At 36.9% G+C, this 16,055-nt stretch overlaps 1 protein-coding gene across 1 annotated transcript in view; it reads right to left on the reverse strand.

Moving 5' to 3' along the window:
* spata18 (spermatogenesis associated 18) overlaps positions 1-16,055 on the reverse strand; it is a 72,469-nt gene that overhangs the window by 54,667 nt on the left and 1,747 nt on the right. The window contains exons 3-6 of the mRNA XM_069923090.1: positions 13,791-13,900; positions 4,793-4,911; positions 4,076-4,171; positions 330-464 (exon numbers count right to left, since the gene is read on the reverse strand). Of these exons, the coding sequence (XP_069779191.1) occupies positions 330-464; positions 4,076-4,171; positions 4,793-4,911; positions 13,791-13,900 (460 nt within the window). The remainder of the gene's footprint in view (positions 1-329; positions 465-4,075; positions 4,172-4,792; positions 4,912-13,790; positions 13,901-16,055) is intronic.

The following is a 16,055-nucleotide window of genomic DNA, read 5'->3' on the forward strand; positions in this document are numbered from 1 at the left end:
AGCGCGGGGGGAGCGTTAGTGTGGAGCGCGGGGGGAGCGTTAGTGTGGAGCGCGGGGGGAGCGTTAGTGTGGAGCGCGGGGGGAGCGTTAGTGTGGAGCGCGGGGGGAGCGTTAGTGTGGAGCGCGAAAGATGAGGGAGATGACGCACTGTAAAGGGAGAGATCAAACATTCCAAACCACTGGAGAACTACACAGCCTCTACATTAACTGCACATTAATGGATATTGTAGGAAGCAGCATGTTAAATTGCTGCAACCCAAGGCAGCGCAGTTTATGAAGGATGAGTTAAAGGTATTTGGGGGATAGTGAGATGTGGAGAGATGCAGTACCTTTCCTGCAGTAAGGATTTCTCTGCTGATAGGAAGGAGACTTCATCCTTTAGTTGTCTGATCTTGTGTTCATAATTATCCAGGACATCGACTTTTTGTTTATAATATCTCACTTGATCACGAAATGCTCTCAGTCTAAAGAATACATCCAAAATGCCAAAGAAATTAGATTCTGAACTTTTAAAAAAAAAAATGCCCTCTTGGTTGTCAGTAGTAATGTTGAAACAAAATGGACAATATTCCTCTCCCACCCAATCATCCCCATTTTTTTTTTCTGGGCGTTAGAGAATGTGAAAGGTAGAGATTTGTAATGAAAGGACAGCACTGAAGAATGGAAAAAAAAACATTTAAATGCATTTTTGCTCATTGTTTTTATTAGAGACCTATCATGTAAACTTTTCAGCATGATTTACCCAAGGTATGCATAACCAAGCCATGAAAGACCTCAATAATGAAGACGCTGTTTACATCCGGTACTGCACAGATGGCAGTCTCTTCAATCTGAGGTGCCTGCAAGCTCACACCAAGACACAAGAGAAACTTGTCCGTGAACTACTCTTTGCAGACGATGCCGCTTTAGTTGCCAGCTCTTCAGCGCTTGACGTCCTGTTTTGCGGAAACTGCCAAAATGTTCGGCCTGGAAGTCAGCCTGAAGAAAACTGAGGTCCTCCATCAGCCAGCTCCCCACCTTGACTACCAGTCCCCCCACATCTCCATCGGGCACACAAAACTCAAAACGGTCAACCAGTTTACCTATCTCGGCTGCACCATTTCATCAGATGCAAGGATCGACAACGAGATAGACAACAGACTCGCCAAGGCAAATAGCGCCTTTGGAAGACTACACAAAAGAGTCTGGAAAAACAACCAACTGAAAAACTTCACAAAGATAAGCGTATACAGAGCCGTTGTCATACCCACACTCCTGTTCGGTTCCGAATCATGGGTCCTCTATCGGCATCACCTACGGCTCCTAGAATGCTTCCACCAGCGTTGTCTCCGCTCCATCCTCAACATTCATTGGAGCGCCTTCATCCCTAACATCGAATTACTCAAGATGGCAGAGGCCGACAGCATCGAGTCCACACTGCTGAAGATCCAGCTGCACTGGGTGGGTCACGTCTCCAGAATGGAGGACCAACACCTTCCCAAGATCGTATTATACGGCGAGCTCTCCACTGGCCACCGTGACAGAGGTGCACCAAAGAAGAGGTACAAGGGTTGCCTAAAGAAATCTCTTGGTGCCTGCCACATTGACCACCGCCAGTGGGCTGATATCGCCTCAAACCGTACATCTTGGCGCCTCACAGTTCGGCGGGCAGCAACCTCAGAGCCCACCTCACTGACAAAAGACAAAGGAGGAAAAACCCAACACCCAACCCCAACCAACCAATTTTCCCCTGCAACCGCATCGGACTTGTTAGCCACAAACGAGCCTGCAACTGATGTGGACATTTACCTCCTCCATAAATCTTCGTCCGCGAAGCCAAGCCAAAGAAAAGAAGAGGTTATTAAGTTATCTACAGGAACACCCAAGAGACATCAGAACATCTCTTGCATCACATCCCTACAGCTCCATTTGTTGAGACAGCCAGTGTTTGAGGCAGGCCTATTTAATACGCCTTAATTTCTACCAGACACCATATTTACACTGCAACCAGCGATAATGCACCAATTCTCTTCCTGATTTGGAGTGTGAAGTAATTTAAAAAACGGTTACAGCACAGAAGGGGGCCATTGGGCCCAACACATCCATGGCAGCTGACAAAGTGAGAAATTCTCTAATTCCATCCACTATCACATCCTTCATAGTTTTTCTTCAGCAGTTCCCTCTTAGATCACAACAGACTTTGCTTCTCCAAATTGGCAGGGATGCTGTCCAGATTCTAAGCACAGACTGGCAATATGGGGAGACAGGGATCAGCCACTCACATCTGACCTTGTACAGATTACTCATTATTTATATATTAAATTTCCCCTCAGACTTTTAGTCCCCAAAGAAAACAATCTCAACTCTAATCTATCCTCTTAACTGCAGACTGTCATCCAAGAACCATTCTCTTCAATAATTTCTGGATCATTTCTAACAGCCACCAAAGATTCCTATAATAGAGACCAGAATAAAACTACATGGAGGCCAAAAATTTGGTTAGGCTGCACTTGAAATACTGTGTGCAAATATGAGGGTTGCTTCATTACAAGAAGGATGTGAGTCTTTGGAAAAGGTAGAGAGGTTATCAGCATGTTTAGAGGCTATGAAATATGGGGAGGGGTTGGACAAACTTTGGTTGTATTCTCTGGAGCATGGAAGACTGAGCGGAGACCTGTAGAGGTGTACAAGATCATGAGAGGCATTGATAGGATGGACTGTTAGGAATTTATCCACAGGGTAAAAGTGTCACACATTAGAGGACACAAGATTAAAGGGAGGGGGGAAGTTTAAGGGAGATGTGTGGGGAAATTTATTTTCCTTTAACACACAGAAAGTGGTAGATGCCTGGTTCAGGCTGCCATGAGTAGTGGAGGAAGCATACACAAATGTAGCATTTAAGAGGGTTCTAGATACATACACAAATATCAAGGAGATGGAAAGATATCTATCAAGTGCAAACAACAGAGTTTTAGTTTATTTGGGCATCATGTTCAGCAAAGACAGGTGGACCAAAGGGCCTACTTCTGTACTGTCCCATATCCTATATAATATTGATTAACAGTGGATGCTGTCTGATCTGTTGGGTCTCTCCTATCTTCTCTTTGTTAAATCAAATTCCAGCAATTACAGTTCTTTTGTTTCTCATTTTTAACTTTACCTGTATTAAGCATGGTCGCTTGTTGCTGCTGTGCATCTGTGGCGCTTACATATGCATGCAAAAGCCTGCTAAATTAAAAAAGTTTGAGAGTTTTCAAAAAGTAAGGATTCTCGAGTGGTCTGTATTTCTGGACTTCTCCTGTATTTGGGTTACTTGGTCTGTATATCCATAAACTTTTCCTCTTATTATTAAAACAAAACCATATCAATAAGAGCAGTTGAAATGTTATTATACAAAGGCATGCAATTTATTTGGGTCATTCCAGTCAATACTTTATCACCAAAATATATTTTTAAATGCCATTAATACTCAGCAGTACATGTAACATCTATAGAAAGAGAAACTGTTAATGTTTTGGGGTTTACTGTAAATTGTCATCCAAACTCTGGAGATTTCTCAGGACTCAACCAAGAATAACTATGATGAAACAAGTTTTATCTTGTGACTACCACCTTAAAACTAGTATTCAAGATGCCTCGTCTAGTGCCAGAAGGTAAGCCTATTCATTGTAACAGCTCAATCCACATCTCATGTGGCTTGCTAGCAAACATGATGGATAGAACAGAAGCAATCCCCACCAATGTCTGCAATTGTTTCTCTATGTTTCATCAATATATAGTTTTGCATGAAAGCTGAAGGAAGTCATTATTCCATGTTTAGAGTTTGGAATGTTAAAAGGAAAACGGTTAGTACATGTGCCATTTATGTCACGCATTTAACCTAGTCCTAGAGCTTTGCTTTGAATGGAAAAAGGGATAAAAGAGAGCAAAAAAATCCTTTATCTCTTCTCAGCACAGTGCCAGAGGATAGATTCCAAACTGGAGCTGGCATTTACCAAGGCCTCATGTTTCAATATCAATCAAATGTCAGACCCCTTCCACCTGACATTTGCTCTATCAGAAACTGGCAAAGATGATTTAAAGAGGTGAAACTCACTCGGCTCTCAGTGTGATTATTTCATCTTCTGTCTCTAGGAATGTTGCAGCTGATTTGTTCTGAGTATCATCCAGTTCTAAATGAGCTTCTGCTAACCTAGAACACAGAGACCAACAATACCTTACTGTTACAAGCAAAAGCCACAAAATCTTCAGTGTTGGCAGATGTGTTCTAAGCACGCCAAGTGTTCAACTTTTAAAGCACAGACTCTTGTACCTGTTATGACCAGATGTAGCACATTTCATCCAAGGAAATACGCAATTTTTTGTTGTTGCAAGATCCCATATTTTTAAAATAGAAAATGCTTCCTTCCAGGGCGGGGCACATCGCAAACATTTAGAGGTCAAATTGCACCATTCCAAAAGTTCAACCAGGTATGCCTGGTCACAACTGACCCTTGCAGCCCAAAGTTTAAGAGTTGCCTGTTGGATGACACCATGTCCAATAAAATGATCCTCTGCAGCATTGCCCAGGAATTTGGGTCAAATTGCTCTGACAGACCCCATCAATAGTCACTTCGACAAGAAAGTCTTATTGAATGAAAATAATGACAGACAAGCACCAATCTCAAAAGGTTTAACTGACTGACCATTGCACCATTGCCATGTGCCTATAGTCTTCTAAAACTCAAATTCTTCCTTGGAGAAAATATAACAGATGGATAAAGATTATTTTGATGACAGGTAGATTAATAATAATTTATTTTAAATTTCTTACTCCTGCTTGACAGCTCCAAGTTGACGACGTGTGGTATTTAATTCCGTCTCTAGCTCGAGCATTTCCTGATCATGAACTGTTGCTAGCTCCTTCAGTTTCCAATCCTTTTCAGCAGATTCCTTGAAGACAGTACAATTCAGTAAGCACCGTATTATCCCAGGCACAAGTGCAGTTTATGATTCATGAAGGATGACACAAGAAAAAACTGAAACACTGTATACACATAAAGAGTGCAAGGTGGATTTAAGATGGAAAGTTGTACCTTGAAATTTTTCTCTTTTTTTTTTAAACAGAATTACTAAAATCTTCATTTAAGTCATTTCACATTGGGGAGTTATAAAATTCCAGTAAAAAATCCTATGATTATGTTCAAATTAAGTTTTTCTCATCATAAAGACAAAAGTGATCAGAATCAGAATTTATTGTCCTGAAATTTGGTGTTTTGTGGTCATATTCTAACCATCTTACAACATTACTATTAAAAAATAAAAATTATAGTGCACAAAAAATAAGGGAGTGTCTTTGGTTCATTGATTATTCAGGAATCTGATGGCAGTGGGGAAGAAGCTGTCCTTGTGCTACTGAATCCTCATCTGTAGGCTCCTGTATTTTTTTCCATGATGGTAGCAGAGTGAAAAAGGCATGGCTTGGGTGGTGGTCTTTGAGGAAAAAGGCTGCTTTTTTAAGACACTGCCTCATGTAGATGTCGTCGATGGATTGAAGTCTGGTGCCTGTAATGTTACAGGCTGAGGTAACCATCCGCTGGAGTTTATTCTTGTCCTGAGAGTTGGTTCCTCCATACCAGGTAGTGATGCAACCAGCCAGAATGCTCTCCACGGTACACCTGTAGAGGTTTACAAGAGTCTTCGGTGACACACAGTATAGCCACTGGCGAGCCTTTTTTGTGATTGTATCAACATGGAGGCTCCAGGACAGATCCTTGGAGATGCTGACACCCAGGAATTTGAAGTTCTTGACCCTTTCCACTACTGAGCCCCCGATGAGGATGAGTGCTCTCCAGCATTTGCAGTTTGCTTCCTCCTAATTTGAATTAGGATGCAAGGAAAATAACTCCATTAACAAGCAAATGCACAAACATGCTAGAGAAACTCAGCAGATCCCACAACCTCCATAGAAGGCAAAGATATAGAACTAACCTTTTGGGCCCGAGTCCTTCATCAAGGTATAAATCACAGTGTCTGCAGACACTTTTTTCATTTTTTTAAATATTTTATTTAAATCAACATATATAAAATAATAACAAACAATAATAATTCACATATTACAATGTTAACAAATATGTTAAAAATATATAAAAAGGAAGAAAAAACTTAAAAACTAAAAAAAACCTAAACCCCCTCTCCTTAACCTAATCTAATCCCATAACTAATCTAAATCTATTATAAAATATATAATAACCATAATAGCTACATATTAATTTGGATTGCATCAAATGACACTCAAGGATCCCAAAAAAATCATTCCAAACATTATTATTCATTCAGCTAAAACTTCATTGGTCAGGAGGATTAAAAAAAAATTATTTCAATCTCATTATTCTAGCATATGGGTTCCAAATTTGTAGAAATAAGGAATATTTACCCCTTACAAGTATTTTTTTCTAAAGGAATAGAACTTTGAATCTCTGTATGCCATCTTTCTAGTGTTAAGACATCAGATTTCCATGTAACAATACATTTCCTTGCTATTGCTAAAGCTAACTTAACAAATTTCAATTGAGAATCTGACAAAAGTAATTTAGGAGTAATACTTTCAAAATTTCCTAACAACAATAATTCAGGATTTAATGGAAAAGTCACACCAGTAATTCACTGCAAAAACTTACTAATAGAAACCTAAAAAGAATTAACCTTCAAGCAAGACCATGCAGAGTGGAAAAGGTTCCAACTTTTTTTCCACATCTAAAACATTGATCTGATAAATTCAAATCTTCATCTGCTCAATTTCTGAGGTCTCATGTATAATTGATGTAAAAAATTATAGCAAAGTATTTGCATTGATAGCATTATATATAACTTCTTTACATAAATCTTGCCAGACCTGTTGATCTATTATTATATCTATCTCTTGTTCCCATCCTTCTTTTGAATTAAACAAACCTTCTTGTGACAAGATATATGCTATTGAAATAATTTTTTTTAATCATTCCATCCACTATAATTTAATCCAAATTTGTAAGATTTTTTAAAACCATATCAGGTTCTAATTTCTCTCTTAAATAGGCTCTTAATTGAAAATAACAAAATAACATATTAAAAGGAATATCATATTTAATTCTTAATTGGTCAAAAGACACCAATCTATCATTATCATAACAATCTCCCAATTTTGAAATTCCTTTATTGTTCTAAATATTTTAAAAAGGACCATCTTTCAAAAAAATTAATAGAGGATTAATTAATGGCATTTTTAATGAAAGAAGGTTTCCATCAATTCCCAGCTTAACTTTACTCCAAATATCAAGCAATTTTTTAAAATATTGGAGCATCTTTATCTATTGTTATTAATTTTGGTTCACATTTATAAATAACATCTTCTGGTATAGTTTCTCCAATTTCATTTAATTCAATTTCCACCCAAGATAATTTAACTTTTTTTACAAATAGAGAAACTAAAAATCTTAATTGTGCTGCCTTATAATAATTCTTAAAGTTAGGAAGATGTAGTCCTCCTTGTTCATATTTCCACATCAACTTTTCTAATGACTTTCTTAACATTTTTCCTTTTCCAAAGAAATTTCCTAACTTGTTTATTTAAATCTTGAAAAAAAATTTGAGGTATAGAAATAGGTAAAGTTTGAAATAAATATTGAATTCTTGGAAAAATATTCATTTTACCACAATTAACTCTTCCAATTAACGTAATAGGAAAATTTACTCATCTCTTTAAATCTTCATCTATCTTTTTAAATATTGGGATATAATTTAATTGATATAAATTTTTCAAATTATTATCAATATGTGTACCCAAGTATTTAATCTTATCTGTCAATTTAAATTGAAGTTCTTGTTAGCATTGTGAATAGTTTCCTTGTACCAATTTGATTACTTCACTTTTATCCCATTTTACTTTATACCTTGAGACTTTCCTATATTCTAACTGACTCTAAAGTCTTTGTAATGATCATTGTGGTTGAGTTAAATAAACTAATACATCATCAGCAAATAAACTAATTTTATGTTCAGTCTGATTTATTACAAACCCTTTCAACTGTCGGTCATCTCAAATCTTTTGTGCAAGCGGCTCTATAGCTAAAGCAAACAAAGCTGGTGATAAAGAGCATCCTTGTCCACTAGATCTGGTTAAATTAAAAGATTGAGATATCTGTCCATTTGTTATTACCTTAGCTTTAGGATTTATATATATGTTTTAACCAATTTATAAAATTCAAACAAAAAGCAAATTTACTCAAAACCTTAAATAAAAAGTCCCATTCTAACCTATCAAAGGCTTTTTCTGCATCTAAAGTCACTATTAATCTCAAATCTTTTTTTCTTCTGGACTAATTGAATTTTACTTAATAACTTTACTGTATTTTCCAAAGTTTGTCAATTTTTAACAAAACCTGTCTGGTCCATATTTATTATTTCAGGAAGATAATCATTAATCCTATTTGCTAATACTTATGCTATACTTTTATAATCAACATTCAATCACAATATAGGTCTATATGAAGCTGGTTTTAATGGATCTCTTTTTTAGGAATAACTGTAATTATCACCGTGCAAAAAATTTCTGCAAGATAATGCAGTTTAAAGGTTTGTTCTACTACCTTATTTATATAAGGGAATTAGTAAGTCTTTAAATTCTTTATAAAATTCAACTGGGAACCCATCTTCTCCTGGAGATTTAGTAGGTGCATCATAAACCTCTTGTTCAGTAAAAGGACTATCTAAATCATCTTTACCTACTTCAGTTAAACTTATTAATACCATTTGTGACAAATATTCATCTATAGCCTCCTCATCGTGTAATGATTCAGATGTATATAACTTTTCATAACATTCCTTAAATATATCATTTATTTTCTGTGGTTTATATCACAAAACAATTCTATATGTGGTCTTATAAAAAGACAAAAATCTACCCTCTTAAATAATAAAGAATTTAATTTCTATCTGTACACTGAGTGTTGATTTTCAGCAAATTCCAATTCAATCAACTATAGAGAATGATCAGACAATATTCTTGTTTTATAATCAACATTTAAAACTCTTGATTGATTTTGAGCTAAGAGCAAAAATAACAATTCTAAAATAAGTATCAAATCTATTAGAATAAAAAGAATAATCTCTATCTTTACAATGAATCCTTCTCCATAGATCAATTAAGTTAAAATCTTTCATTAAGCACAACAATATTTTAGCTGCATTTCATTTAACTATAAATCTCAAATCATTTATCAAACAAAGGTTCCAAACAAAAATTAAAATTGCCACCGACTGAAACATTTTCAGTACGTGTACTAAATTTAAAAAAAGCATCTTATACAAATTTCTGATCATCTGTATTAGGTGCATATATCTTTATCAAAGTCCACACCTCAGAAAATATCAGACAATTTACCCTTACATATCTTCCCACCAGATCTGTAATTACACTTTGAATTATAACTGGTAAATTTTTCTTAAATAAAATTGCTACCCCTCTAGCTTTAGAATTAAATGCAGAAAAAACTACCTGACCTACTCAATCTCTTTTCAATTTCAAATGTTAATTTTCAATTAAATGGGTCTCTTGTAAAATGGCAATATCTACTCCCAATTTCTTAATATGAGATAAAATCTTCTTTCTTTTTATGGGCCCGTTAAACCCGTTAATATGAAAACTCAAAATCTTAGCTGCTTTATCTATAAATTTCAAAAAATTCCAGGAAGAATTCCCAAAAGTTCATTTGGTCCCAGGTGTCAACATCTACAATCCAAAAACATAAAATATCATTCAAAATAAACATATTATAAAAAGTAATTATAAAAAAAGAAAGAAAAATGATAAAAACAAACCCCCCCCCACTCCCAGAATGTTAGAGATACTAGCATTACCACCCTCCACTTTACTTCTCATGGTAAAAACACGAAAACACCTATAGCCATCAGAAATCAAAAAACACAACCCTCAATCCCCAGAGGAAAAACAAATTCCAGTAAAACAACAATACAAAGTCTCTTCCTCCATCAAAAGAAAGAAAAATAAAGGGAGAATATACCCCCTTTTTATATATCAGCAATTTATTTCAGCAAATCATTACCTACTGTTATTTGAATTTTAGACAAACCATTCACCTATTCTTCAGCATGAACATGATTTGTAAAAAAAAAACACACTCTGCTGATCTGACAAAAATATGTTCAAAGTAGCTGGATAGTGAAGAACAAATCTATAAACCTTTATCATATAAAACCTTCTTAACCGGGTTAAACTCTTTTCTTCAAAGGAGTTTGACTCCGATCTGGATTTTTTAAAAATCTTATCACCTTCATAATTCAAAGGTCCATATTCTTCAGATCTTTTCATCACTAAACCAAGTATCTTGATAGTTTAAAAATCTGATCAAAATTGAATGAGGTTTCTGGTTAGGACCCGGCTTTGTCTAAGCTCTACGAGCTCTCTCAATTAAAATCTTATCTGCAAAATTATCTTCTCCAAACATGTTCGGTATCCATTCTTGAAAAAAAATTTGAATCACTTCTTTATCTTCAGACATTCCCACAATTTTAAGATTATTCCTTCTTCTATAATTTTCCAAAATGTCAACTTTCTTAAGCAATTTTTAATTCATGCAAATCAAAGCAGTAATTGAATCTTCATTAACATTTGTCCTTTCTTCAATACGTTGTACCTCTTCACACACATCTTGAATTTTCTCTTCCACTTTATAAACTTCGTGAAACATTATCAATTTACTCACATCAGTTCTAACTTGCTTTAATTCTACAGTTAAAAATTTAAAATTACTTTCCAGTGTATCAGAAAGTTTGTCAATTTTAGTTTCAATTTTATCCATTTTTTTATTAAAAGTCTTTTTCTTGCCTTTAGATCATCCTTCTTCTGAGACTGTCTCTCCTTCTTCACTTCCAGATTTATCAGAATTTTCTTCCACATTAGAAGTGTCTCCCTCTTGCTCAGAGGAAGAGACTCCGGAGTGGACCTTTAGTGAAGTTTTTTTCAAATTTTTTTTCTTCTGCAGCGCACATGGCCGATGTAGTTTTGATTTTTCCAGTGGAGTCATTTTGTGGGGTGCAGCAGAGAAGGCTCCAGAGGATAGTCCTTCGTTGGGGCCCTCTCCATCAGATCGAGATCCAACTTCAGCGGCCTGCTTCGATGACAATCCCTCGTGAGTCAGTAGGGTGCACGTCATCATGTGATTCCCCCAACTTTCTTTTTTCAGACCATCAACAACCTATGCTCTATGGCAAGCGTTTTCAAACTTTTTCTTTTCACCCACATACCACCTTAAGCAATCCCTTACTACTCACAGAGCACCTATAGTGTATGGAATACTTAGTGGTATGTGATTGGAAAGAAAAAGGTTGAGAACCATTGCCCTATACCACAGATGCTCTGCGATTAGTAAGGGATTGCTTAAAGTGGTATGTCAGTGGAGGAAAAAAGGTTGTGAACCAATGTTCTAGACCCAAATGTTACTGAAATATTTTGCTTGAGAAAAATTGTCATTGGCCCATTTCCTTTGGATTTATGAAACCATGCACATAACAAGTAAATTAGGTATGCTTAAAACAGTGGTTTTCAAAACCTTTTCTTTCCACTCACATACCACCTTAAGTAATCCCTTACTAATCACAGAGCACCTATGGCATAGGGCAATGGTTCTCAACCTTTTTCTTTCCACTCACATACCGCTTTAAGTATTCCATACACTATAGGTGCTCTGTGATTAGTAAGGGATTGCTTAAGGTGGTATGTGGGTGGAAAGAAAAAGTTTGAAAACCACTGTTTTAAGCGTACCTAATTAATTCGTTATGTGCACGGTTTTCATAAATCCAAAGGAAATGGCCATTGACAATTTTTCTCAAGCAAAATATTTCAATAACAATTGGGTCTAGAGCAGTGGTGCTCAACCTTCCTTTCCCACTCACATACCACCTTAAGAAATCCCTTACTAATCACAGAGCACCGATGGCATAGGGCTTACTTAAACCAGTATGTGAGTGGAAAGAAAAAGGTTGATAACCATTGTTCTATAGAATTTTTATGTTGGATGAGAAAGAACCACACAAGATATAGAGAGCAAATGAATCCCATTAGCACAGTTTAGGATTAAAATCTGAGTCTGAACAATGCAAAGTTTTCTCATTCGTTCTTTGATTTGGCCACCAATTTTGTTTTCTGGGTCATCCATGTCCTGCAGTACCATTATTGCTGTTAACTGGATAATTTAAATGTCAATATTACATAGGAAAATCACTGGAGTAAAATAGATGCACTGAACATGATAGCAAATTATTAAATATATTCTGCTCACAATATATAGTGGGTAAAATTGCATGATGCATATTTTGACAAATGGTGTGGTGGGGCTGGAAGGGTGATAGATATTTATCTGCAATCTCTATCGCAGAGTCTGCTACATATAGTAGCGTTAAGAATAGGTCCCTTCTTGCCAGTTGCCAGTTCTTCAGTTGCCAAAAAGATCACAAACTGCAGTATAGAACTAGTTGTCTACCAAAGGTATGTTTCTAGTCTCTTAATTCAACTTAGTGAAACACAAAATAGAGCAATTGTAGTAAAAACACACCGAAATGCTAGAGAAACTCAGCTGGTCTTACAGCACCTGTAGGAGACAAAGATACATTGACGACATTTCAGGGTTGAGCCCTTCTTCAAGGTATAAACAGAATGAGCCACAAGCAGGAAATCTCAGAATTCAGATTCCAGACCAACAAAAAGTGTTAATTAGATAGGATAAATGGAGAGGTGAAAATTTACCATGTCTGTGTGAAAGGAGAGAGGAAAGAGAGAGACAGAGCTGGCTAAGGCAATGGATGAAGGTGAGGGGGGTGGGGGTTTAACAAGTGCCAGAAAAGTTGATATTAATGCCATCTGGTTGGAGGATGCCCATTCGGAAAATGAGGTGTTGCTCCTCCAATTTGTGGGTGGTCTCAATCTGGCAGTGCATGAGACCATGGACAGACATGTCAGCAAGGGAATGGGATGGGGAATGGATCTGAGTGGCCACTGGGAGATCCACACTATTGTGGCGGACAAAGCCGAGGTGTTCAACAAAGCGATCTCCCTGTCTGTACTCAATCTCTCCGATGAAGAGGAGACCACAGTAGGAACACCAGATGCAATAGATGACCCATTCAATTCTCCACCCCACTCCCTTGCTGACATGTCTGTCTGTGGTCTCATGCACTGGCAGACTGAGACCACCAGCAAATTGGAGGAACAACACCTCATCTTCCAGTTGGGCACCCTCCAACCAGATAGGATTAATTTAGACTTTGCTGGCTTCGTTTAAACCCCCTCACTTCTTCCCCCGTCACCTTCCCCCAGCTCTGTCTCTCCCTTCCCTATCTCCTTTCGCACGGATTCCTCCCAGCCAGCATGGTCTGACTTCTGAGATTTCCTGCATATGGCTCATTCTACATTCGAGCCCAAAATGTCAACAATATATCTTTGTCTTTTATAGATGCTGAATGATTGACTGAGTTCCTCATAATTCAACTTCTTTTGCAACTGATTCAATACTGAATTCACTTTATTAAACTCAGTTCTTCTGCTATTTATAGCTTATTCCATAAATATCCCAACATCATAGCTTGCTGGTTACATAGGTTTCAGATGCTTGATTTCCTTTCATGAATTTGTTAACTGACCACACATTCAGTAAGTTGGGGGTGTGAATGGGGAAATGTGCACTGAAAAACATTGGGCATCAGCAAATTATTTTATTTTGGTATAAGAAGTTGTTTCTGAACATAGGATCAACAGTAAGTTTTAGTCCTTCACATACCTGCATGAGTGAAAGGCTGGCATCCACCCCTGAGGTAATGACTGTAAAGTTAGATCCAAGCCACGGCAGAAAACGGGATTTGATGGTATCAATGCCAGAATAAATACCACCTAGTAAAAAAATACTGCAACTGAAGTTAGCCTTTAATATGTTGGATGCAATTTACTACATTTAATGGCTGATTTAGAAGACTTGGCCTTTACCTATTTTAAAATAAAAATGGCAACTTCAACACCAAAACAGGAGTGCCTTTCAAATCAAAGGTTACTATTAGACATGAATTCTACATAGTCTTCACTCTTCATGAATATTACCAAAGAGAACAAAAAAAATCAGTAGTAACAAGGAAGTTCCAGTGCATAACGATGTACTCCAAGAATAGCAGAAAAGCCAATTCACATGAACTAGGTCAGTCTGAACAAACGCAACTTGTCAATATCTTGACATTGGAAACACCCTCCAAATAACAGTTTCCCTGGAAATTCTCGAAAAAAAATAATAGAACCATCACAAAATCATCACAGATCCACACCACCCAAGACGTGCTCTGCTGTCGCTGCTGCCAAGAGGAAAGAGGTGTAGGTGCCCCAAGACCCGTACCACCAGGTTCAGGAACAGCTGCTACCCCCTCCATCATCAGACTCCTAAATAACAAACTCAATCAGAGCCTCGTTTAAGGACTCTTACTTTGCACATTATTTATTACTAATTTTTTTTTCTGTATTGCAGTTTGTTTACATTTCACTGTTTTGCATGCCTATCTTTTCTTGAGTACAAATTTTTGCACTTCCAATAAGTAGAAATTCATCCTGGCCCACAGGAAAAATAAAATCTCAGGGATGTTTGTGATGTCATATATGTCTTCTGACAATAACTCTGAACTTTGAAGTTCAGCAAGGTACCTGTGACACTGTATAATTGCAATACATGTCCAGCCCCCATGTCAGAAATGGTATTTAGATATTGGCACAGGAGAGGAGTCTGTAATATTAAGGAAGCCTATACTAAGATGACACTGGAGAGGAGACTGCAATATTAAGGAAGCCTACCCCTGTGTCAATAACATTTGAGGGGGTGTGGAAGCAGATTTTTCTTGCAGACTTACAATTAACAACTGCATGTCCTCACCACAATAGTAAACTTTGAAAATACATTATCACTGTAATTTATTTGTCATTCTCACCTATTTAAAGTGGTAGGGAGCTAGCCTTGAGAAAGGAAGATTTTACAAATCATACAATTTCTGCACATTATGTCCTTTGTTCATTTAAATTATCTCAGAAATAAAATTAAATGACACAACCTTAAAGTCAATTACACTTCGAAGGAAAAAACCTCTAACTACCCAATGAGAAAAGATTGTTCAGGGCTCATTTAAAAAATATTAAGAACTGTCTATCATCTTTATTTCATGAAAGAACAATATAGCCTCCCAGAACACAGGAACAGTGACTGTGTTCAGTTATTTTGTTCTAAGATGCACAAAGTCTGACCCCAACAGTAAAACTCACTGAAGTTAGTGCACATGTATGATTTCACTTGGACACAAAAAGAACTAGCGTAAACTGGGTACAAAAATTAGAACTTTAAGGCGTGCATTGTTAAGCCATTATAACAGTAAGGTTTTGTTTAAAAAGCAATAATGCAAAAGATCATCTTAAAATAAAATGGTCCCCTAGTTCCTTGGGCTTTACTAAGCAATGAGCCCGCTGCATGCAGGAAAGGAAGACTGCATTCGCAAGGAGACCTAACCAGTTTTCTATTTATTTAAATTAAATGATGGAACATCCACAGTATTCCAAGGGTTCACTTGCCATACTGTTGGTCATCAATTTCAATGGATATTAATAATGCAACAAGTGCCAAGTTATAGTTTAAACAGAAATTAAAGAGAGTTCATAAACCTCCTGATCTACACCATGAATAGCAAGCGTGACTGGCCTTTTCCACAAGTCTATTTCTCAGCCAGCTCCACCCTGCTCTCTCCTGCTTACATCAACATTCTTGGGCCAAAGATGTGGAAACAAAACAAATATTGAAAGCATTATTTTCATCGTGTTAGAGGATAAGACCCAAACCTAGGTCAAAACTTGAAACCTGGTGTGGACATTTCTCATTAGGTGACTTTTCCAATGGGGATAAAAAGTCAGAACAAACAATGAGAACCTGGATGAACTCGGCACATCAGACAGCATCCTGGAGAGAAGTGCTTTTTTTCCCCCCTCCCCCAAAACAAATTGATGGAACTTGATGCCTCCCCTCACA

Source organism: Narcine bancroftii, chromosome 3 (assembly GCF_036971445.1).
Source record: "Narcine bancroftii isolate sNarBan1 chromosome 3, sNarBan1.hap1, whole genome shotgun sequence".
NCBI lineage: Eukaryota > Metazoa > Chordata > Chondrichthyes > Torpediniformes > Narcinidae > Narcine > Narcine bancroftii.